Here is a 25,559-nt window from a genome sequence, read left to right on the forward strand (position 1 = left end):
CCAGGAACCTTGGCTGAGGGAAACAGGCTTTGGCCCGAGTGGAGTCCAAGGTTGCTCCTATGAAGTCCAGCCGCTGTGTAGGAACCAGGGTGGATTTGTCCGTATTGAGCAACAGGCCGAGATTTGTGAACAGGGCCAGTGCCACTTGCACATGTTCCACGGTCTGTTCTCAAGAGGCCCCCTTGAGGAGCCAATCATCCAGGTAGGGGAACACGTGGAGCCCTTGGCGACGGAGGTGGGCGGCCACCACCGCCATGCACTTCGTGAAGACTCGAGGTGCTGTGGAGAGGCCAAAGGGTAGGACTGCAAACTGGAAATGGCGATGGCCAGCTACGAAGCGGAGGTATCGTCTGTGTGGAGGAAAGATGGCTATGTGAAAGTAAGCGTCTTTCATGTCAAGGGCAGCATACCAGTCTCCGGGGTCCAAGGAAGGGATAATGGTCCCTAGGGAGACCATGCGGAACCTTAACTTTACTAGAAATTTGTTGAGGCCTCTTAGGTCCAGGATCGGCCTGAGACCCCCTTTTGACTTTGGAATGAGAAAGTAACGGGAGTAAAAGCCTTTGCCCCAGTCGTTCCATGGAACCTCCTCTATCGCTCCGATATTGAGGAGCGTTCGGACCTCCTGTAAAAGGATATGCTCGTGAGAGGGGTCCCTGAAGAGGGACTGGGAGGGAGGGCGGAAAGGTGGGGGTGAAGCAAACTGGAGGTGGTATCCGTGCTTCACCGTGTGCAGAACCCAGACATCTGAGGTCAAGAGGGACCACGCTGGGAAAAAATAAGAGAGGCGGTTGGAGAACGGGGGGGAAGGATCCAAGACAGGAAAAGGTATGCTGCCCCCGGGCGCGCCTTCAAAAGGACGACTTCGGGTCTGATTGCGGCTTAGAGGAGCCGCGGTTCTGGCCGGACTGAGGGCCCGAATACCGTCTACGGCCTCCTCGCCCTCGGCGTGTATTGAAATTCTGACCCCGTCGGGGTACAAAGTATGGGCGGAAATGCTGAGGGTGGTAGGTGCGTCGCTGGGTTGCGGGAGTGTGCATACCCAGGTTATGCATTGTGACTCTGCCGTCTTTTAAGTTCTGGAGTCTGGAGTCGGTTTTCTCCGAGAACAAGGCATTATCCTCGAAGGGCAAGTCCTGCAAGGTGTACTGCAGCTCGGGCGGAAGAGTGGAGGCTTGGAGCCAGGCGATGCGCCGCATGGTGACTCTGGTCGCTATAGACCTGGCTGCGGAATCCGCTGCATCAAGGGAAGCCTGCAAGGAGGTCCTTGCCACCTTTTTCCCTTCTGCCAGGAACGCTTTATACTCCTGGCGGGAGTCTGAAGGGAGCAAGTCCTGAAACTTGTCCATTTCAGCCCAGGTGTTAAAGTCATAACGGCTCAGCAGGGCATGCCGATTGGCTACGCGCAGCTGGAGGGTGCCTGCCAAGTATACCTTACGCCCCAGAAGGTCCATACGCCTGGCCTCTTTAGATTTGGGCACGGGAGCCGGCTGGCCATGGCGCTCCCTGTCGTTAACCGACTGGACGACCAGAGACGAAGGAGGCGGATGCATATAAAGGTACTCGTACCCTTGGGATGGCACCATGTATTTCCGCTCAATTCCTTTCGCCGTCGGCGGAATAGAAGCTGGCGTTTGCCACAACTTATCCTTTTTAGCCTGGATAGTCTTGATAAAGGGTAGAGCCACCCTGGTAGGCGCGTCTGCAGACAAGATGGTGCAGACCGGGTCGTCGACCTCTGTGACCTTCTCCATCTCGATATTAATATTGAGTGCCACTCGTCTGAGGAGGTCTTGGTGGGAAGCAAGGTCCAGTGGTGGTGGGCTCATGGACGACGCGCCCGCCACCGCCTCGTCCGGTGAGGAAGAAGAGGAACCACCGGGTCGGAGGACCTCCTGGATGAGCTCCTCCTGTTGGGGCTCCTGCTCCAGGTGTGCAGGAGATGCGGTGGTAGGAGGCGGCTGAGCATCCGTACCAGCTGGTGGAGGGCGACTCACTGTTGCCTCTGGGGCCCGACGCTCGGCAGGGCCCGTCCGAGATGGCACTATGGGGCCCCCGTGGGCCTGGTGATAAGCCCAAGGAGTCCAAAAGGGCCACTGCTGAACTCCTTGTGATTCAGCATGGGAGTCCTGGAACAGACCCTCAGGCACATCTGCTTCCTGATCTTGGGAGTAGAGGCTACCCACCCGGGATGAAGCCGAGGGGTGTCGAGAAGGCCATGGTGGGGCAGACAGGCCTTGAGCAGATGTTCCCACCGACCTGGTGCTTTTGCGCAGTGGGGAACGGTGCCGTGAGGTACTCCGGTGCCGGGATCTGGTCCGGGACCTGCGACCTGGACGGTGCCGGGAGGTCGACCGTGACCGAGAGCTTCGGCGTCAAGAGCGGCTCCTGGTGGAGCGGTGCCGGTATCGGTGCCGGGACCTGGACCGGTGCCGGGACCTGGAACGGGACCGGGAACGGTGCCGCGAGTCCGACCGGCATCGTGTCAAGGAGCGGTGCCGGGACTGCGAGCGGCGGGACGACCGTGAACGGTGCCGAGATCTTGAACAGTGACGGGACCGTGATCGGGAGCGGTGCCGATCAGGTGTGCTGACTGAAGGCGGATGGATCAGGGCCGGCTTCCCAAGCGATCGGACTACCCGCACCGGCGGTGCCGGGGGTGGCGGCGGTGCCGCGTCCGAGATCGCGATCAAGTCCCTCGCCACTTCACAGACTTCCGGCGTGGATGGGACGATCAACTCAACCGCGGCTGGTGCCGGGGAGATAGGTGCCGGACTCGACGGCCCTTGGCGAACCGGAGTCAATGGCAACGGCTCAGCAGACACTGCTGTAGCTGCAGGCACCGGCCGGTGCGTTGGAGCCGTGCCCTTGTGCCGCACCACGGGCGGTGCCGGGTCTGCAGGGGTCTTAGACTTTCTCGCTTGAGGCGAGAGAGAGCGGCTGTGGCCTGACTTAGGAGCAGGCATCTGGTGCTGAGGAGTAGATAATGCACCGGTGCGGCCCGGTGCCAAAGAGCCGCTTTTCTGTGCCGAAGGGGGATCGCTCGGTGCTGAGGACGGAGGGGTTAGAGCCGCCTCCATGAGGAGCTGTTTAAGTCTAAAGTCCCTCTCTTTCTTCGTATGAGGCTTGAATGACTTACAAATTGGGCACTTAGCTGTTAAGTGCGACTCCCCCAGGCACTTCAAGCAGGAGGAATGTGGATCCCCCGTCAGCATCGGGCGATGACAAGCCGAGCACGGCTTGAATCCCGGGGAGCCGGGCATGAGCTCCGGCCCCGGGGCGGGGAGGGCCTAAGCCCAGAACCCGACTAACTAACTAAACTGTAAGGAATCAACTAACACTAACTACTCTATCTAAATCAACAACTTAGAGAACTATATACACAATAAGAATAGAAAATTGAGAGAATGCTAGGGAGGTGGAGGTCAGCTACGCTGCACTCCACAGTTCCAACGACCGACACGGGCAGTAAGAAGGAACTGAGGAGTGGGTGGGTCGGCTGGGGTATATATCCGCGGCCATAGCGGTGCCACTCCGGGGGCGCCCAGCCGACCCACTGAGTTGCTAGGGTAAAAGTCTCCGACGAATGTGCACGCGGCACGCACACACCTACATGGAATGGATATGTGTAGGAATGTTACACTTCTCAAGCGGCTGAAGTGGTTCCCACACCCCCACACTCCCGATCAGGAGACACATAGATAAAGCGCCGACCAGGTGCATATTTCTGGAGTACACAGGGATAAGGCACCAATCAGGGGAGGGGGCGAAGTAGTTGGATTATGTTAGCACATGCGCATAACAAAATGATTTATGTAACCATTATAATAAAAGACGTGGAAAACCCCCGCTTGGGGCGCTCCACTGGAACAGACTGACGGACTTGGCTTCATTCATTACTACATCTGGTGACCGCGACGTGATACCCCCTGCTCACTGGCTGGAAAAGCCTCCGATGCATCGACCCTCGCTGAATAGCCCCGTTTCGTGAGTATGGGGGAGAAATTGTCAGCTCCGCAGAAGGTTCATGCGAAAGAGCTGCAAGATATTATACGACAGACTGGCAGGCCAGTTTCCCTGGGTCAGTTAGAAAAGCTACTAATTGAAATCAATCGCCAATGTCCTTGGTACCCGGATCACGGGTCACTGTCAGTGGATGATTGGATAAAGATAGGGGCGACGCTGCACGCAGAGCCTAGAGCTGCGGTGCAATGGCTCCTGCTTTGGCAGCGATGTACAGAGGCTCTGGATTCAATCAGAGTTGGAGCGTTATCCAGGGCTATCCTTCTCACCCCCGCGCCTTCGGCCCCCACTCCTTACCCTCGGATCTTGCCTCCCAAGCCGCCTGAGGCGGTACCCGAATGCCATGATGCATGTCCGGGTACGGATGGCTCTTCACAGCTGAATTTTCAGCTGTCCCCTTTTCAGGCAATGTTACACAGGGAGAAGGAGGAGGGAGGACAGAGCTCCCAAGAGATAAGAAAGTTATTGGCTGCGTTCCCAGTGACACATTGCCCTGGCAACGCAGAGGGGGTGCCTGAAGTGGGGATTACAGCCCTCCCCTATTCTGTTCTGCGAGAGGCGAGACGAGCGGCTACTGAGTCTGGATTGGAATCCACCTTTACCCTAGGCATGTTAAAAGAAATCGATCATTACAAGAAAGAAATACAGCGGCTGCAGAAAGAAATCGAACGCCATAAGAAGGCATTGGGGGGGGCCTATACTCCCGAGCGATTGTATGGAGCAGGACAGTTCGCCGCTATACGAGAGCAGGCAGATAATCCTGATGCCCAGTGGGAATTAATGAGGAAACTCGCTTATCGGTATCCCCCTTGAGGGACTGGTGGATACTGGAGCTGACGTTACAGTCATCTCCGCTTGGCAGTGGCCATTCACCTGGGACAGGTTTGAAGTGCCAGCCATTTGGGGAGTGGGCGGATTGCAGGCTGCTCAACAAAGCACCCGATGGATTGCTATAACTCCGAGAGAAGGGGGAAAGGAGATTCTCCTTAAACCCTATATCATGGATATTGCTGTATCCCTATGGGGAAGAGACTTGTTAAGCAAATGTGGATTGCATTTTACTATTTATGACTGAGGCCGGGGCTGTTAGTGCCTGGCCAAGTTTTGCCGCTTGTGTTTGGGCATAGTTAAGCCCCCCTTTCTCTTGGCTGTTTGCCAAGTTTTGGTAGCTAGTGGTGTTTTTGATTGAGGCCAGAAATTTATTTTCAGCCTTTTTTAGTTAATTTATTTTGTTTATATTTTACCATTCATGACTGAGTTTATTGCCCTTTCCCTTGTATGGTTAACCAGTACCCCTGTGTGGGTGGAATAGTGGCCACTGCCCCAGGAGAAGTTTTTTGCATTGTATCACTTATGTGAGGAATGATACCAGGCGGGCCATGTGGAAAAATCCACTAGCCCCTGGCATTCGCCGGTTTTTGTTATCAAGTAAAAATTTGGTAAATGGCGAATGCTCCATGATTTTAGAGCGATTAATGCCTGCATTTAATCCATGGGACCCCTGTAGTGTGGAATCCCAAATTCCAGTTTTATTCCATATGATTATTAGCTTATGATAATAGGTTTTAAAGATTGTTTTTTTTTTAATGATTTTTCCTTGTTCTAAAGATAGGGAGCTTATTTTTCCCGGGGAGGTGGTGGTGGTTTTTATTTAATTTTTTGGACCCCTGCCCCCAGGCACGATGGGGCTAATCCTCCCTCGTTTCCATGCCGGGAAATATGGCATTCAGATTGTCCCCAGGGTAATAGATAGTGATTATGTGGGAAGAATTTATGTTTAGATTTGGGCTTATATGCCAAAATAGCTGCACCAAGGGGACTCATGGGCCCAGATGGTGATCCTTCCCTTCCCTTTTTGGCTAATATATTTTGCTATTGCCTGGCCGAGTCCTGCCGTTTTCATTGCAGCTTTTCTTGGCTGTTCGCCAAGTTCCCCTTCTTCTTGACTGTTCGCCAAGCCCTCCCTTCTTCTTGGCTGTCCGCCAAGTCTCAGTTGCTAGAGGTGTCCTTGACTGGCCGGTGTTTTTTTTTCTTTTGGCTTTTTTAGTTAACCCATTCTGTTCCTTTTGGATTCCATTGATAGTCATGCATTTTTTTTATTAAAATGCTAAATTTTTAGTGAAGCATTTTATGATCCCCCTAATTTAAGCCCAACGTATTGTTTAAACCTGTAATTATTGTGCAAGTCTTTATCATTGCCCCGAATTGGGTGTTAATTCCCGTGGCCTTTTATTTAATCAAATTTGGCAAATGGATGTCACGCTTTATCCCCCTTTTTTTTTTCCTGGAAATATTTACATGTTACCATTGATACCTACTTTCATTACATTTGGGCCACCCCCCAACGGGGTGAATAGGCCAAACACGTGATTAATTATGTTCTTGCTGCGGTGGCCGTTATGGGCCGCCCCCGGCAGATAAAAAACGATAATGGCCCCGCGTACATTTTTCACAGATTTGCGGATTTTTGCATGCAGTGGCAAATTAACCACGTTTTTGGCATTCCGTATAATTCCACAGGTCAAGCCATTGTGGAACGAACCGATCGTACACTTAAAGAGTACCTGAAAAAGCAAAACAAAACAGTGGGGGATGATGGGCCAACCATGGGAGCCAAGCAAAATTAATTAGTGATTGTATTGTTTATTCTAAATACTTTAAATGCCTTTCAGAATTTACAGCCACTGAATGACATTTTAAGATGGAAACCCCACTCCCATGCCCATCTGTCAAATATAGGCAGAGCCCAGACCCTAATTGGTATGGCCCCGTTCCATTGAGAATCTGGGGACGGGGGCATGCCGCTGTGCTTATTCCCACAGGTTCGTTGTGGGTCCCTGCCAAGAATGTGCGACCGTGGCACAATGACATGGCATCAAAGCCTCAAGAACCCGATACCCAACTTCAATTTGACCCTAACCGAGACCTTTCCAGTGTGCCAAGCCACAAAGACGGCACCAAAGGTTACCTGGGGGCAGGTGAAACGACTGGCGCAGCAGGCTCAGCAAACGCTGGAGAATGACAAGGCCAAGCCTACCCCCGAGAATTTTACTGCTGTTATTTTTGCTTGTTTGATTGCTAATTTTTTACCATATTGTTGTGTTGTTTTTGAGTGTTACAGGCTAGGGCCGAACCTGAATAGCATAGCCGCATGCGTTATAATATATGGGCTCGACTTGTGATCCTTGCCAAGTAATCCTCCTTTTGTTTACAGCAGGCCCCTGAGATGTATGGCCTGTTGGGCACCTGCCTGGTCCCAGTATGTAAGGCGCCGGGCAGTGTTGCACATGCAACGGGGATGTTTAATTTTATAAATGCCACCGAGGTTCAATATTTTTTAATGAGCCTATGGGGCCAAGCCACTTATGTGAATGCAAGTGCCTTGGTTTTTTTTACCCTACGGGTAGCCAATTACGCCAAATTGACCTGTGCACGGATGGTTAATTGCACACGTCACAAGCCCCCAAAAGGATGTTTGCGGGTGGGTACCCCAGGATGGACTTGTACACACTTTCACAATGTGTCCAGCAATTACGGGCACATCATGTTACCAGAGGGTTGGTTTTTTATGTGTGGTCAGAGGACCTTTAATTATATTTCGGCCAATATTTTAGAAGCTCAATGTTGCCTAAGCAGACTCACATTGATACTCCCCATGAGGTCAATGTTGATTGGCTCCCAAATTAATGAGACCCGCATCCGATGCCGGCGAAGCTTAACCCCCATGAGATTAGGATGTAATGCCAATGTCAGCCTTTTTAGTTGGGCTGAGTACATCTTTTTGGCTGCCATCCATGGGATGGGTTTGAATTGTTTTGCAATATGCTTTGATTGTTATCGCCTGCTTGATTGGTTTTTGTTGCTTTGCTCAGTGTATTCCTAATAATATTAGGATGTGCTTTACACCCTGTCGGCGCAAACCCCTGCCTACATTCCAAGCCGTCATGTATGCCCATAGAATCATGAAACATGTGGACCAGGCACGGGTCGACAAAACAGAAAAGGAGGGGATGTAGGAATGTTACACTTCTCAAGCGGCTGAAGTGGTTCCCACACCCCCACACTCCCGATCAGGAGACACATAGATAAAGCGCCGACCAGGTGCATATTTCTGGAGTACACAGGGATAAGGCACCAATCAGGGGAGGGGGCGAAGTAGTTGGATTATGTTAGCACATGCGCATAACAGAATGATTTATGTAACCATTATAATAAAAGACGTGGAAAACCCCCGCTTGGGGCGCTCCACTGGAACAGACTGACGGACTTGGCTTCATTCATTACTACAGATATGAGCAAGCACTCGAAGAAGAATTAACAGGTCTCCATAGGTTCAAAAGGAGGCCCTGTGAGACCTCTGAGAACTAGTTTAAGACCCAGACTGGAGCAGGGGCTTTGAGGGAAGAGATTCCTCAGTCCTTTAATGAACCTTACAGTTGTGGGGTGAAAGAATATTGAGAACCCTTCCACTAGAGAATGGAAGACTGACATTGCAGCTAGATGAATCTTAAGCAAATTACTTGTTAAGCCTGTTTTCTTTCTTCAGTTGTAGCAGGCAATCCAGGATAAGTGAAAGTGAGGAAGATTCAGGTGCAATTTGCTATATTCACACCATCAGCTATATCTGTTCCACTTCTGAAGTACTATGGGTAGGTTCTTTCCTGCTGTACCTCTACTGAGGTGGTAGACTCTATACCCATGAACCACTGAGGAACCATGCCCTGAGATGGAGAATCTTTAGGTTGAGATGAAGCACTTATCCCACATCCTGAGAGAGAAGATGAGGGAAGCATGGTGATTGATCACTGGACAAGGAAACAGTCAAACCAGGTAAGGCTACCATGCTTGTCTCAGTCACATAGGGATTATCCTGATTACCTTATCCTTGTCCTGCCTTATTTTTTTCATCTCTTTTAGAATCAGACGTGTTGGGGGAAAATGTGTAACACAGGCCCTTTGTCCAAGGAAGAAGAAAGTCATTTGCCAAAGACTGAAGGCCTAGGCCCTTCCTCGAGCAGAACAGACAACACTTCCTGTTTGTGGCTGAGATGAAGAGATCCACCTCCAGATGTCCCCACATTCAAATATCAGAGGGGTAGCCGTGTTAGTCTGGTTCTGTAGAAGCAGCAAAGAATCCTGTGGCACCTTATAGACTAACAGACAGTTAGTCTATAAGGTGCCACAGGATTCTTTGCTGATCCCACATTCAAAATATGTCATCTAGGATCCAAGGGTGCAACTCCTATTCGTGGTCCTGGGAGAAGATCAGCAGGATGCAGCACAAGTGCTTCAAGATATTAATGATTACAATCAGAGATTCTCAGGACAGCCCAGATCTGTAAGTAAGGTTGGGGTGCGTGGAGAGTCAATAAACTAGCAAAAGACTAAGGTTGTTTTATAATGTGTAATTTTCTTGTAGGTGTTTATTTTCTGTTTATAATTCATGGGAACTACACAAGTTTTGTTTAGTAAATGCAAGTTCCTGCAGCTTAAGCATAAAAACATTTATTTTTAACTACTTCTTTAACCTTGCATTTCTGTTGTAATGACATGGTACTGATTAAAGCCCTGATTCAGGAGAGCATCATTTATTCAGGAAGGGTAGTTAAACGTGTACTTAAGTGCTTTCCTGATTCAGGGCCTAACTTCTTCATAATTAACAAGTAAAGAAGTATGTGGCTTGTAAAGAAAAATATTTCCCTTTTGGCTCCAAGTATATAAACACCCAGAACTGGTTTGAGTATTGGCCTGCTAAACCCAGGGTTGTGAGTTCAATCCTTGAGGGGGCCATTTAGGCAACTGGGTAAAAATCTAGGGATTGGTCCTGCTTTGAGCAGGGGGTTGGACTAGATGACCTCCTGAGGTCCCTTCCAACCCTGATATTCTATGATTCTAAGTGTCTGTTGAGAACATCAGCTGAGGAGTTTTGTATTCCAGAAATGTACATTGCTGAAATGTGAATATGATTAAGTTATGGAATTGGTGCATAGCCTAATTGCTTCAACACACAGACAGGGAATCTCATGCCACCCTGTCAATTGATATAAAACATGCAGGCTACTTTATTTGTTGAGATCTTGATTGATTTCCCTCTGATAAGAGAAAGAAAGAAGAGACAGACATTTCTGACTGCCCTTAGTTCCAGCAGGTGGTTGTGGAGACTGGTCTCCTGAGGTGATCATCTGCCCTGGACTGTATGAACATTGAGATGTTTCCCTCCTGGATTTGAGTAGCAATGCATCTGTCATTATGGTGACCATCAGCATTGACCGAAGAAAGGCAATTGCAATCCCAACATTGTGGTGATCCTTCCACTGGTCTAGGGCATCTTTTATCTGGCATGGAACAAAAACTTGTTTGGCTAAGTTGTGTCTGTGTGGTGAATACAGTCCTGAGCCACCCCTGAAAGCAGGAAAGGTGTAATCTTGCATGATATGTGATGAAAATGCAAGCCACCATATGACCCAGGGAGCTGCAAACAGAACCTCACTGAGGACTGAAGGCTCACTTGAATAGTCTTGATGAGGTTTCTTAAGGTTATGGGAAGATAGGTCCTGGCAGTCAGGGAATCCAAAGATGCCCCAACTAAGTGTATTTTCTGAATAAGAGACAACATAGACTTCCTGACATTGGGTTGGAAGCCTAACTGCAGGAACAGTGAGAGAGCCCTCTGGGAGGCCAATAGCTCTTCCCCAAACAGCCTTGAACAGCCAGTTGCTGAGGTATGGCAGAACCACAATTGCCTCTTGATGAGGGTGAGCAGCCACCATCTCCAGAACCTTTGAGAACACTCTGGTAGCTGAGGAGAGACCAAAAGGAAGTATATGATATTGGAAGTGATCCTGACCTATCACAAAATGCAAGTATTGTCTGTGAGCTGGGTGTATGGAAACGTGTCTTGTAAGTCAAGGACTGAAAATCAATCCCCTCAGTCTAATGAAGGAATTATTGCTGCCAGAGCCACCATCCTGAATGTTTGCCACTGCACAAGTTTGTTTAGGAGTCTTAGATCCAAAATCAGTATCGACCCTCCATTTTTATTTGGTCAGAGGAAGTAACTTGAGTAGAAACCCTTCCCCCTGTGTAGAGCTGGGACAGGCTCTGTTACTCCTAAGCAAAGGAGATAGTTTATGTCCAATCTTAGTATGAGCTCATGAGAAAGGTTCCTAAAGAGGGAGGGAGAAAAGGATGGAAAGGAGGGGGGTATGTGACAATCTCCAAAACTCATTTGTCTGTGATAATTCACTCACATGTGTTTCAGAATGGGGAGATGGGAAAATGGTTGTAGCTGGCAGGCTAAAGACTGTGGAGGCTTCAAACCCTCTGATGAGAGATAGGCAGGTGAGGAAGAAGGAGATCCAACCAAACTTGCCTCAGAAGCTGAAGAAGACTTTGAGGAGTCTTCGTTAAGTGAATTTCAGAACCTAAAGTTAGAAGTTCAATAGACAGTATTTATTATTCACCCATATACAGTACCAATAATGGATGTTCAGTGTAAGCTACTAGAAATGATTTTGGATGATCAGATACAACTAAATCTGATGGTATGGTGATGGTATGGCTGAAAGAACTGGTACCGAAGCTGGAGCTGTAGAACCTATCAGCACCAGTATGTGCAATATTAAAGAGAAAAGAGACCTGGAGGCAGCATCCTTGACCTTAAATGGCACCTGGGCACTTGGTACTGAATCCATGAGCCCTGATAGAGCACATACAGTAGATGGTAGCATAACATTCAGAGGTGGTACGGAAGCCCAAAACAATCAGAAGATTCTCTTTAACAGTTCTGAGCTCTTAGTCATATGATTCAGGGCTTCTAAGCGCACTTTTCTATGCCTTGAAGTCCCTTTTGAAGCTTAAGGTGATCTTGCCTCCTTTTTCCTTGAAGGACCAGGAGAATGAAATCTGTGGTTTTTTTCAGCCAAAGATCTAACAAGCACAGGAGCACAGCCAAAGATCTTCTAACAACCACAGGAGCACTTCTTGTTGAGGGAATACTAGAGACAAACCGGTCTGAATGACCAGGATCAGAATCAGGTCTCCTGGATCTGCCCGGGAGATACATCCTGAGTTTAATATCCCAGGTAATTTGAAACCACTGGCTGAAAGAACAGCAGAATGCACATTTACTAGGAATATGCCACTTATCTAGACAGTAAAAACACTTTTCATGTGACTGGTATAGCAACAATATATGAATGGCATGTTTTGAAACTGGGAGATTTAGGAGCCAGCATAGCTGCTTATCATCCAGTACCAATACCTAACTAAATGTTAAAACTAAAACAGTAACAAAAGACCTACTTTAAAGCTAACTGACAAAAAAAACTCTTTACAAAAGACTGAGCTACCCAAGTTTAAAACATAGATAAGTGCGCTTAAATTTTCCAATATGGTTAAAAAGTTATAAAATGCTCTATTGACAAACATTCCTAATGTACAACTGGTATTTTAATGATCAGCACATGAGGAACAATGATGTAGGCAAAAGAAAAGTCCCAGATTGTAGTAGAGTTCCTGCTAAAAGGAGTACAAAGAAAAGTGAGAGAATATAGTGAAAAATTGTCAAAAGGGATGATTTTAAAACTTTTATTATTCTCTGTATCAACCCATTTTTCACCAATCCACCACAAAACATTCAAACTGTACTCATTTCCTTTGGTGCCATTTCAATAAGACTTTTACAAAATAGATAGTTAAAGCTCCTGTTAAAACTGAATTCTTAAATGTAACCTTAACTATGGTGCTGTGCAACATAATGAAAACAAAACCATATAAAATATTGTCACTTTACATCCTTGATATTCACACTAGATGGTTGCTTTATTTACTCTTACCCTCATCCCTTCAAACCGTGACAATGCTCTTAATGGTCTCAAAGCTCGGAGAGTCCTAAGGGATTTCATGCCTTTTTTGGAACTTCCAAGTGAGTTAGCTATGAGGGTTACTAAAGAGACCTGAATGAAGACACAAAGTAAAAGTCCAAAATATTAGTGAAATCTTACTATATATTCCTCCTCCTCTTCTTTTGTTTTAACTCTTGCTTAAAACAAAAAAATCTTACCAATGGAAGTGTGAATAAATACCCTGTATAGCACAAGTAGAAATGTATCTTAAGTGGACACTGACAATTAAAAAATAATGGGTGAAATCTTGGTCCCATTGAAGTTAATAGTAAAATACCCATTCTCTTTCATGGTACCAAGATTTCACCCAATACATTTTAACAAAACAAATGTATTTATCTGAGTTATTAATGCTACCTGAGATTATTAAATATGGAGGAATTTTGGGTCCAAAATTTTAAACAGACTAATGATTTTCATTGCCCAAATTCAGACAACTTGAAGAGTCCTGATTTTCAGATGATAGGTACTCAGCACTTTCTAAAAATCAGTTCCCCTTCAAGGTACATCCAAAAAAGAAGAGAGAACATTTTGTTGCTGTATCCAGTTCACAGAATTGTTCAAATGCAATACTTACATTTACAATTAGGAAATCAAGCCAACACCAGGCATTGGTGAAATACTTCCTGAAGCCATAAGCCAGCCATTTCAGAAACATTTCGAAGACAAAGATATAAGTGAAGACTTTATCAAGAAATTCCAGCATGGTTTTAATGTTGTTTCTTTTATGAAGATTAATATCTTCAAATGCCTGGAATAATAAACATTAAAATATTCCACTGAAACTCTGTAGAGTGGGATTATATTGAATGTGCTGAGATGAGAGAGGTATGCACTTTTCATTATGAAACCCCAAACCACATGAAACTTGGAGGCTCATCCTGCAAACAGTTACAAATCAGCTTAACTTTACACATTTGAATAGTCCCAATGAAGGTGATCATTACAGCTGGCTGAAAATACAGAATTTGTTTTCCATGGTTTTGGAAAAGTTTTCTTGTTTCACAGAATGGAATCCAGAAAAAGTCTGATTTGAGAAAATGCCAAAATGCTTTGTTTAGACATTTTTTGATCCAGAACAGCAAATGTCCTATTGTTCATGTTTATTCAGATTTTCACTGCATCATGCAGGGATGGAGGTGAGAAGGGTAAGATGGGGAGGGTGAGTGGAGGAGAGAAGGGATCTCCTCAGCATTCCCAAAATTGCTGCCAACCTCTGTCATACTGGAGTACTTCATTGTGGTGGAACCTTCCCTGTTACCTTACCCAGGGAAAGGGAACCTACTTAACCTGGGGCTAATATACCTGCCTTCTATCACTCTCCTGTAGCCATCTGGCCTGACCCTGTCACAATATATAGTCAATCTTCATTAAAGTTGTATTTTGTGACACAAAAATCTGTTTGTGGCAGACAAAGTGGTTACAAGCGGTGAGATGGTGGATGAGAAAATGTAAAGATGAGTGGTGGAAATGCCAGCTCTGATATCTCTTATGCTTCCCCAAATCCTGCACCAGCATAAATAAATCCTCTAAGTATCAAAGCTGAAAGGACTTGGTATGTGGTCATTGTTTTAATGATGAAATAATCTTACAATTTGTTGTTTGTTTATGAAGGGAACAGCAAGTTCTGATTTAGAATTGTGTATGCATTTCAGCTCTAGGAACCTTCCTGGAGAGCTGATGTGGTTCTTCACTTAGGGAAGAACTTCAAAGAAATCAGGATCTTGGGAGCAGAATTTTGAGAGAGATCAGCAGCAGATGTGATGTTCCTCAGCTGCTTTACATGTTACATGTGGAAATTTGGGAGTTGTATCACCTGTCTCTGAAAATCCTAATACAAGTATAAACAGGTGTCCCTGTTACAAATATAGGCCTGTTCTGAACTAATGCAGTAAGTCAATCTAAATTATGCCAGTTAAGTTATGTAAGAAATGTAATTTGAATCAACATAGCTTAGATCAATTTACGGTATTGTGTACACAGCATTATGTCGATGGGAGATGCTCTCCCATCAATATAGCTTCAGCCTTTTGGGGAGGTGTAGTACTGAAATCGACAGGAGAGTGCTCTTGCATCAATTTATCACGTCTTCATCAGACCAGCAAAATTGATGGCCGCTGCATCAGTCACAGCAACACTGATGTATCTCATAGTGAAGACAACCCTATAGACTCAGTCAACTACAGACCTAGATGACTATCACAGAGTTTCATTACAGGCCTAGAAATTTCCTGGATACAATCTGTGAAACAAACAGTCAAATTCCAAGGTGACTCTAAGAAAATGTAATCCTAGAGGGAAACTAAGTTAGTTAAACCTACTTAAGGCCCCTCAATATGTAAGTTACACAAACTTCGACTCACACTAAACTCATTCAGACTTGCACCAATTTACCAACTTGTAGCCTACAGTTGCCCACACACATATGCATATCATTTCTGTCCCAAGGAATTTTATTTTTGGTGGATTCTAGGGAAAAACGGTTACTTACCTTTGTAACTGTTGTTCTTCGAGATGTGTTGCTCATATCCATTCCATGTAGGTGTGCGCGCGCCGCATGCACGTTCGTCGGAAGACTTTTACCCTAGCAACTCAGTGGGTCGGCTGGGCGCCCCCTGGAGTGGCGCCACCATGGCGTCAGATATATACACCAGCCGACCCACCCACTCCTCAGTTCCTTCTTGCCGGCTACTCCGACAGTGGGGAAGGAGGGTGGGTTTGGAATGGATATGAGCAACACATCTCGAAGAACAACAGTTACAAAGGTAAGTAACCGTTTTTTCTTCTTCGAGTGATTGCTCATATCCATTCCATGTAGGTGATTCCCAAGCCTTACGTAGGCGGTGGGGTCGGAGTGAGATGTTGCAGAATGCAAACTGCTGAGCCTAAGGCTGCATCATCTCTGGACAGTTAGACCAAAGAGGCAAAGGTCCGGATAGAGGACCAGGTAGTAGCATGACATAGCCCCTGGAAGGGTATGTGAGTCGGAAAGGCAGCAGAAGAAGCCTGAGCTCTGGTGAAACGAGCAGTAAGGTGGCTCGAGAGAACATGGGCCAAGTCACAGGAGATGCAAATGCATGACGTCATCCAAGATGAAAAGCTTTGGGAGGAGACAGGTAGGCCCTTCATCCGGTCTGCCAATACAACGAAGAGTTGGGGGTGTCCAAAAAAGCTTGTCCGCTCGACATAAAAAGCGAGCACCCTACGGACGTCTAGGGAGGGCAAATGTGCTCCCGTCGCAATGAATGGGGCTTCGGAAAGAAGACCGGAAGGAACATATCCCGGATGATATGAAAGGTCAACAGCACCTTAGGGAGGAAGGCCGGACGTGGTCCCAACCGCCCCTTGTCCTTACGCAACATAGTGCACCGTGGGTCCACTGTGAGAGCCCGAAGCTCGGAGACTTGTCCAGCCGATGCAAAGGCTACAAGGAAAAAACTGTCCCTCATGACAGGTATCTCAGCGAGCATGTTGTCAGTGGCTCGAATGGAGCAGGCATAAGTCTGCTTATAACCAGGTTGAAGACCCAGGAGTTGGTGGGCGGCGAACCTGGGGCATAAATGCCCCAAGCCCTTGAGGAAGCTAGAAACCACAGAGTGTGAGAATATGAAGCGGCCACTCCCCCCTGGGAGGAAGGTAGAGACGGCTGCCAAGTGCACCCTTAATGATGAACTGCGCCAGGCGCTGCTGTTTGAAGATCATAGGCAATCCAAGAGGAAATGGATCGGAACCTCTGTGGGGGAAACCTTGTGTTTCGTAGCAGCAAAAGAAAACTGCCAGTTGGGCAGATACGTTAACCGAGTGGAAGGCTTCCTACCACCCAGGAGAATCCTGCAGATCCAAGGCAGAACAATGTAACTCGGCTCGGTTTAGGCCCGCAGCAGGCATGCGGCGATGTGCAGGGATTGCAGGTCTAGGTGGTAAAGTTTGCCGTGATCCAGCGTTATGAGGTCTTGGCAAAGAGGCAGAGGAATCGGTTGGCTACCGACCGGTCTAGCAACATGGTGTACCAGTGCTTCCTGGACCACGCTGGAGCAATCATGATCAGATGCGCTCTGTCCCTGCGGAGTGTTTGCAGACCTTGCGAACCAGTGGGAGCGGTGGGAAAGCAGACGGCAGACGGCTCGTCCACGGCATCAGAAAAGCAGCCAAGATCGAGCCTGGGGAGAGGCCTTGGCATGAGCAGAACTTCTCTCTTGTTCTGTTCCCGCGAGAGCGAAGTTCCGGAAACGTAATGGATAACATCCGGAGGAATCAACCACTTGAGAGACAGGAAGGATCTGCTGAGGCGATCCGCCAGAGTGTTCCGGACCCCTAGGAGAAAGGACGCTACCAGGTCCATCGATTGAGCTGTGCAGGAGTCCCGGAGCTGGATAGCTCCCTGGAAAGAGAGGAGGACCGTGCTCCTCCATGGTTGTTTATGCAACGGGTGTCCATTGTGTTGTCTGTGAACACCGAGACACAACAGCCTTGTAGGTGCTCCTGAAATGCCTGGTATACAAGACAGACTGCTCCCAACTCCCGGACATTGATGTGCAAGGGCAGCTGTTGAGCCAACCAATGGTCTGGAGTGGGAAACTGACCCAAGTGAGCACCCCAGCCAAGAGATGGGGGCGTCCATCATGAGGGACACCGAGGGTGAGGTGGATGGGAACAGCACCCCTGCACACATCAGGGAGGGCGTAGACCCCCAGTCGGGGGAGCCTAGGACGCTCGGGGGGATCGAGGCGACCATGACCATGCTGTCTCTGGCCAGGTGGTACACCGATGTGAGTCACGATTAAAGTGTACGGAGGCGAAGCCTGGCATGTTCGGTTAGGCACGTGCAGGCAGCCATGTGGCCCAGGAAACCTAGGCAAGTTCAACGCAAAGTTGCCGGGAAGGTCTGTAGACCTTGTACAATGGCCCTCGCGTGAAATCAAGGCGTAGGTAAGCAGGCTGTGATACTGAAGTCCAGGGTGGCCTCAGTTAAGTCTACTCCCTGAGTGGGAATCAGGGTGGATTTCGCTGCATGGATCATCAGGCCTAAACACAGGAATAGGACCTAGTCGATGCCCACACGAGAGGTAACTTGGGCCCCGGTGGCCCCTGGGATGAGCCAATCGTCCAGATACGGAGCACGTGTATCCGACGGTGGCGGAGAGGGCGGCGACTACAGCTAGACACTGTGAATAAACAGGGGGCTGCATAGAGGCCGACCGGGAGGACCGTAAACTGGAATGACAATTGGCCATAAACCGGGGGTACCTTCTGCGTGGAGGATAAATGGCGACGTGAAAATACGCGCCGTTCATATCGAGGGCGGCATACCAGTCTCCGAGATCCAAGGATGGGATGACGGTCCCCATGGATACCATGTGGAACTCCAGGTATATCATTACTTGTTGAGCTCCCGCAGGTGTAGGATAGGTCTGAGGCCTCCCTTCACCTTGGGGATCAGGAACTAGTGGGGCTAGAACCGTTTGTCCCTTCGTCCTTGGAACCTCCTCTATAGCTCCGATGGTGAGGAGCGCCCGCACCTCTTACAAGAGGGATTGCTCGTGAGAGGGGTCCCTAAGGGTATGTCTACACTACAAGAGTAGTTCGATTTAACTTAGGTTGAATTTGTGGATTCGACCTTATGAATTCGAATTTGTGTATCCACACTAAGGACACTAATTCGACTTTGTGAGTCCACACTAACGGGGCAAGCGTCGACATTGGAAGCGGTGCATTCTGGGCAGCTATCCCACAGTTCCTGCAGTCCCCGCTTCCCATTGGAATGCTGGGTAGAGCCCCCAATGCCTGCTGGGGGAAAAATGTGTCGAGGGTGGTTTTGGGTAACTGTCGTCATTCAACCGTCACTCCCGCCCTCTCTCCCTGAAAGCGCCAGCGGGAAATCTGTTACCGCACTTTTCTGGTCAGAGACAGCGCGGACGCCACAGCACTGCGAGCATGGAGCCCGCTGCGATCATCGCTGCACTTATGGCCGTTGTCAACTCCTCGCACCTTATCGTCCACCTCTTCCACAGTCAGCTGCTGAGAAATCGGGCGAGGAGGCTCCGGCAGCGCGGTGAGGTCATGAAGTGTCAGAGTGGCACAGACCTCTCACAAAGCACGGGATCCCGCGCCGCGGAGATCATGGTGGCAATGGGTCACGTTCATGCTATGGGACGGCGATTCTGGGCCCGGGAAACAAGCACGGACTGGTGGGACCGCATAGTGCTGCAGGTCTGGGATGAATCACAGTGGCTGCGAAACTTCAGGATGCGTAAGGGCACTTTCCTTGAACTGTGTGACTTGCTGTCCCCTGCCCTGAAGCGCCAGGACACCCGGATGCGAGCAGCCCTGAGTGTGCAGAAGCGAGTGGCCATAGCCCTCTGGAAACTTGCAACGCCAGACAGCTACCGGTCAGTAGCGAACCACTTTGGCGTGGGAAAATCTACCGTGGGGGTTGCTGTGATGCAAGTAGCCCACGCAATCGTTGACCTACTGCTCTCAAAGGTAGTGACCGTGGGAAACGTCCAGGTCGTCATAGATGGCTTCGCTGCGATGGGATTCCCAAACTGCGGTGGGGCTATAGATGGCACTCACATCCCTATCCTGGGACCGGCCCACCAGGCCAGCCAGTATATTAACCGAAAGGGCTACTTTTCAATGGTGCTGCAAGCACTGGTGGACCATAGGGGACGTTTTACCAACATCTACGTTGGGTGGCCGGGCAAGGTTCATGACGCGCGTGTTTTCAGGAACTCTGGTCTGTTTAGACGCCTGCAGGAAGGTAGTTTCTTCCCGGACCACAAAGTAAGTGTTGGGGATGTGGAGATGCCTACAGTGATCCTCGGGGACCCAGCCTACCCGCTAATGCCCTGGCTCATGAAGCCCTATACAGGCGCCCTGGACAGTGACAAGGAGCTCTTCAACTACCGGCTGAGCAAGTGCAGAATGGTGGTGGAGTGTGCTTTCGGACGTCTCAAGGGGAGATTGAGGAGCTTACTGACTCGCTCGGATCTCAGCGAAACCAATATCCCCATTGTTATTGCAGCTTGCTGTGTGCTCCACAATCTCTGTGAGAGCAATGGGGAGACCTTTATGGCGGGATGGGAGGTTGAGGCAAATCGCCTGGCTGCTGATTACGCTCAGCCAGACACCCGTGCGATTAGAAGAGCCCAGCGGGAAGCGCTGTGCATCCGGGAGGCTTTGAAAGCTAGGTTCCTCAGCGAGCAGGGTAACCTATGACTGTCCAGTCTCTTTACAGAGAAGCTGAACCTGCCCCTGTTTCAGTTACTATTGACTTTTTTCAGCGGTTACATACCCCGTTCACCAGGTTTCCCCCCTTCCAACAGACGTTTAAAAATAAAGTTATTGGAACATTTTTAATTAACAAAGTTTTCTTTACTAACGAATTCGCGTTCAAGGGTTCAAACAGGGACTCAGACTGTGGTGGGTACGGTGTGCAGTGATGTACAGACCGCTTCTACACTCGAGGACTGACAGGCTCCTGCTCCTACAGCGGTCTCTGGGGGGAGGACGGTTACAGGAGGGTGTGCAGGAAGGGGTGGGTTTGCAGGAAGGGGTGAGGGGTGTGTGGGAAGGGTGAGTAGGTGTGGGGGGATGATGGCTCTGGCTGGGGCTCAGGGCATCGGAGAGGTTCATGGCTAGGGTGGAAGGGCATGGTAAGGGCAGCCTGCCTTGCCATTTGTGGATGCCAGGCGCTCGGACCCTGGGGCAACATACACCTCCCAGACTGACCTGGGGCAGCAGACATCTCGCAGAGTGACCCAGGTGCCTAGTGACTGCACTCTGTGTGTGACCTGCTGTTGATCCTGCCCCCATGTCTGTACCCTGTTAATGGTGGCTGTCCTATGCAATTAACAAACCCCTCCCCCCCCCCCTTCACACAAAGTCTTCTGCAAAGAAACATGACGGAAACAGTAATGAACAGCAAACTATTTTTAATACTCAACTACACAGTTGGGGGATGAAACTGGGATTTGGGATCGGGTGAGCCAGGAAGGCAAGCAATTCTCATACTTTAGGGAATGAGAGCTGTTTGGTACATGAGCGCTCTGCTGGGGTGGAGTGACAGTTTTCATGGCCCCTAGCGCCTCTCCTTCTTGTGATTTTGGGTAAGGGGGGGACAGGACTTTGTGGCGGGGGAGGGCGGTTGCAGATACAGTTCAGGGGGGCTCTCTGCTCCTGCCTGCGGTCCTGCAGAACATCCACAAGGCGCCAGAACGTGTCCGTTTGCTCCCTTATTAGTCCAAGCAGCGTTTGAGTTGCCTGCTGGTCTTCCTGACGCCACCTATCCTCCCGTTCGCTGTGTGAGCGCTGCTGCTGAGAGAGGGTCTCCCTCCACTGGCTCTGCTGGGCCGCCTTGGCTCTGGAGCAGGCCATCAGTTCAGCGAACATCTCGTCCCGAGTCTTTTTCTTTCGCCGCCTAATCTGCGCCAGCCTCTGTGAGGGGGATCCCGGGGCAGTTCGGGAAAGAGCCGCAGCTGTGTGATGGGAAAAAGGAAGTGATTTCCTTGCAAAGATACATGTTTGCGAACACTGAACACAGTCTACTCAGTTTCTGTGAACAAGACCATACAGGGCACCTAATCTCATGTGCTCTCAGGACAAGTTCGAATTTTCGGCATTCGCTTTCATTGCCTGGGGTCTTGCACTGGAGATCGGACAAGCGGGGCAGGACAGCAGAATCCGTGTAGCAGCCAGGCCTGGTAAGCCGTAAACTTTAGGCTGCTTAACAGTTAATGGATAGCAGTGCCCTCCTGCTGCAGGCAATCTGGAAAGCATAAAGTCTGACCCTGTTCCAGCCCCTCGCGGCTGCCCCCGGGAAAGATCCCTGTATGCTTTTCCTCTGCAGCCTCCAACACGTGGCTGTTAAACGACGGTCATTGTTATGCAAAGGAAAAGTCAAGCATTCACAATAGTAACATTAAAGTAATTCCCCTAATTAGATGCAGCAGTCGCCGAGCGAGATCACCCTGAGGCGGGTCACCAGGAGAAACAGAGAGCGCATGCTGCGTGAATCCCTGCACAGACCAGGGCCCTATGCTGCCATGCTAGTCGAGGCAATGCTCCCACTATACCTCAGGATGGCCTGGCGCGGAAGAGTGTGCTTCCACGGAGCACCCAATAAGGCACCTCTCCCCAGGAACCTCCTGCGGAGGCTTTTCAAGTACCTCTACGAGAGCTTCGTGGAACTGTCCCAAGAGGATTTCTGTTCGATCCCTATATGCATTGACCTTCTTTTCATATAGTTTTTATTCCTGTTTTTTAAAAAATAAATGTTTACATGTTTATAGCACTTACCGACTGATCCTTCCCCTGATTCAGAGTCCGGGTTAACGGCCGGGGAGGGTTGGTAGGGGATCTCTGTGAGGGTGATGAAGAGATCCTGGCTGTCGGGGAAAGCAGTATTGTAAGCGCTGTCGCCTGCCTCGTCCTCCACAAACCCTTCCTCATCTTCCCCATCGGCAAACATCGCTGAGAAACTGCCCCTCGACACTATCCCATCCTCAGAGTCCACGGTCACTGGTGGGGCAGTGGTGGCAGACTCACCGAGAATGGCATGCAGTGCCTCGTAGAAGCGGCATGTCTGGGGCTGGGCTCCGGAGCGTCCGTTTGCCGCTTTGATTTTTTGGTAGCCTTGTCTCAGGTCCTTGATTTTCACGCGGCACTGCGTTGCATCCCGGCTGTATCCTCTGAGTGCCATGGCTTTGGAGACCTTCTCGTAGGTCTTTGCATTCCGTTTTTTGGAGCGCAGCTCCGAAAGCACAGACTCATCGCCCCACATAGCGATCAGATCCAAGACTTCCCGGTCAATCCATGCTGGGGCCCTCTTTCTACTCTGAGATTGCATGGACTCCTCTGCTGGAGAGCTCTGCATCGCTGCCGGTGCTGCTGAGCTCGCCCCGATGTCCAACCAGGAACTGAGATTCAAAATGGCCAGACAGGAAAAGGAATTCAAATTTTCCCGGGGCTTTTCCTGTATGGCTGATCAGAACATCTGAGCTCGGACTGTTGTCCAGAGCGTCAACACAGTGGTGCACTGTGGGATAGCTCCCGGAGCTACTAAGTTCGATTTGCATCCACACCTAGCCTAATTCGACATAACCATGTCGAATTTAGCGCTACTCCCCTCGTCGGGGTGGAGTACCGAATTCGAACTAAAGAGCCCTCTAGGTCGAATTAAATGGCTTCCTGGTGTGGACGGGTGCGCGGTTAATTCGAATTAACGCTGCTAAATTCGAATTAAAGTCTTAGTGTAGACCAGGCCTCAGAGGGATGAGGAGGGATAGGCTTTTGCCCGATTGGTGTTAGGAGGACCCTGATTTTTGGCCCCTTGGGGTCCCGACCAACGCCTATGACTGCCTCAGCGTCGCCTGCTGGCAAAGCCCTGTCCTTGTCCAGGCGCAGGGTAAGGGCGGTGAGGCTGGCGGAGAGGTCGGCAGTGAGACAGCGGCATGTAGATGCCGAGAGGGAGTGCGTAGTGACCTCGCTGTCCTTTGGGCCTTGCAGCCTAGGGTCAGTTTAAGAACAGGCCTTTGTCATTGAAGGACAAGTCCTGTATAGTGTGCAGCAGCTGCGAGGGAAGGCTCGGTAACTGGGCCATGAAATGCGCCTCATGGCAACACCCGAGGCCAGAGTCGTGGCTGTGGAGACCGCTACAGCCAACAAGGTCTGGAAGGAAGCTTTCGCCACTTCGGCCCTTTTTCCAGGAGGGCATCAAACTCTTGACAGGAGATTTGAGAAACCGACTCCGTAAATTCTCTCACTGCCGCCCATAGTAACAGCTAAGCAGGGCTTGCTGGTTTGCTACGCGAAGTTGCAGGGTGCCTCCCGAGTACATCTTATGGCCCAGGAAGTTCATTTGCCTAGCCCCCTTGGACATAGGGGCTGGTACCTGTAGGCCATGGCGTTGTGTCTGATTGACGGACTAGATGACAAGGGAGCCGGGGGATGCACATGCATCCCGTGCCTACGGGCGGGATAGTGGCCACTTGGAGATTCATAGTGAATGCCACCCGTCTCGGGAGGTCCTGATGGGCCCCCAGGCCGATTAGGAGAGGGCCCAAGGAGTACGCTTCTGCCACCGCCTCATCTGGGGAGGAGGGAGAAGAAAGGCCGGGGGCAAGTGGGTCCTGTGTGGACTCACGCTCCTGGACGACCTGCTGATCCAGTGGGATGTGGGAATCCGGTGGCAGAACCGGACTTCCTCCGTACCGGTCGGAGGGGGACGGCTAACTGTCGCCCCTGGTACCCAGTGCTCTGATGTAACAGAGCGTGATGGGATCACAGGTAGGCCTTTGGCCTGATGGCACGCCCAAGATGTACAGGGCAGCCACTGATGGGGGTCAGGGTCCTGGCCTGGAGCACCCGGAAGACTCTGGTGTGCACATCCAAATGGATGGCCATGGAGAAGTTAAAGCCCTGGACAGAGTCTCCCTCCCCAGCTCATGGCGCTCGACGCGGCACCGGGGATCAGTACCGTGAGGCCTACTGGTACCGGGAGCGAGAATGGGACCTGCGACCGGAGCGATGCCGGGAGGCTGACCGAGATCTCGAGACTCGACGCCGGGTGTGGCTACGTGAGTCCAGTGCCTGGAGCGGTGCCAGGAGCTGGATCGGCACCGAGTGTACCAGGTCAGGGAACGGGACGCTGATTGGTGCCGCGGGTACGACCGGTACCGATATGGGAAACGGTGCCAGGACCGTGAACGGTGCCGGCACCGGGCTTGGCGACAGGACCGAGAACATCTGCGGGACTGCGATCGTGAACGGTGCCGCTCTGTGGTGCCGACGCCCGGTGGCGTGAGCAAGACGGGCTCGCCGATAGACAATATAACCCGCACCGGCGGTGCCGGGGGTTAAAGCAGCGCAGGCTCTGCCCTTGCCATCAACTCCCTCGCTGTGGAAATGTTTCCGGCGTGGAGGGAATAGTGAGCTCAACCACAGCTCGCACCGGGGAACGTTCAGGTGCTGGAGTCGACGGCTCTTGCGTGGCTGGAGTCGACGGTGCTGATACTGACGGTGCCGCAGCAGGTTAGTAGAGCGCTCGTGCTGTGGAGCAGGCGGCTCTGATGCAGCTTAATAGTAAGCTTGACCACGGTTCGTACCGGGGAGCTTTCCAGCACCGGACTCGACGGCTCTTGCCTGGCCGGAGTTAACGGTGCGGATATTGTCGGTGCTGCGGCAAACATCGGTGCCGGGCGATCCGACTGAGCATAGTGCTCGGCTGAGGAGCAGGCGGCTTGGACGCAGCAAGGATATCGTGCCTCTTCATCCTCCAGGAGAGGGATCCATGCCGAGTGGACGTCAGAGCCAGCGACGGCCGGTGCCGAGAGGCCTTGGCGGTACCGGCGATCTGGTGCCGAGGGAGCGCTCCTTGAAGACTAACCAGCGCTCGGTGCCGAGAGCGGAGGAGCAAGAGCTGCCTCCCTCAGGAGCTGAGACGACAGTCCCGCTCCCCTTTGTTCTCGGATTAAAGGCCTCACAAATGCGGCACTTATCTGTGAGGTGAGATTCCTCGAGGCACTTAGGAGAGGATCTCTTGTCGGCATCGGCTTGTGGCCGGCCAAACGTTATAAAACCCTGTGGACCGGGCATCGGACCCGGCACCGGGTGAGGGGAAGGGGATAAACC

At 50.3% G+C, this 25,559-nt stretch overlaps 1 protein-coding gene across 1 annotated transcript in view; it reads right to left on the bottom strand.

Annotated features, from left to right (window-relative positions):
• Nucleotides 1-25,559, bottom strand: part of LOC123362850 (sodium channel protein type 5 subunit alpha-like) — a 121,649-nt gene that overhangs the window by 25,255 nt on the left and 70,835 nt on the right. Inside the window, exons 20-21 of the mRNA XM_045003356.1 lie at nt 13,507-13,680; nt 12,861-12,980 (exon numbers count right to left, since the gene is read on the bottom strand). Of these exons, the coding sequence (XP_044859291.1) occupies nt 12,861-12,980; nt 13,507-13,680 (294 nt within the window). The remainder of the gene's footprint in view (nt 1-12,860; nt 12,981-13,506; nt 13,681-25,559) is intronic.

Source organism: Mauremys mutica, chromosome 2, assembly GCF_020497125.1.
Source record: "Mauremys mutica isolate MM-2020 ecotype Southern chromosome 2, ASM2049712v1, whole genome shotgun sequence".
Lineage (NCBI taxonomy): Eukaryota > Metazoa > Chordata > Testudines > Geoemydidae > Mauremys > Mauremys mutica.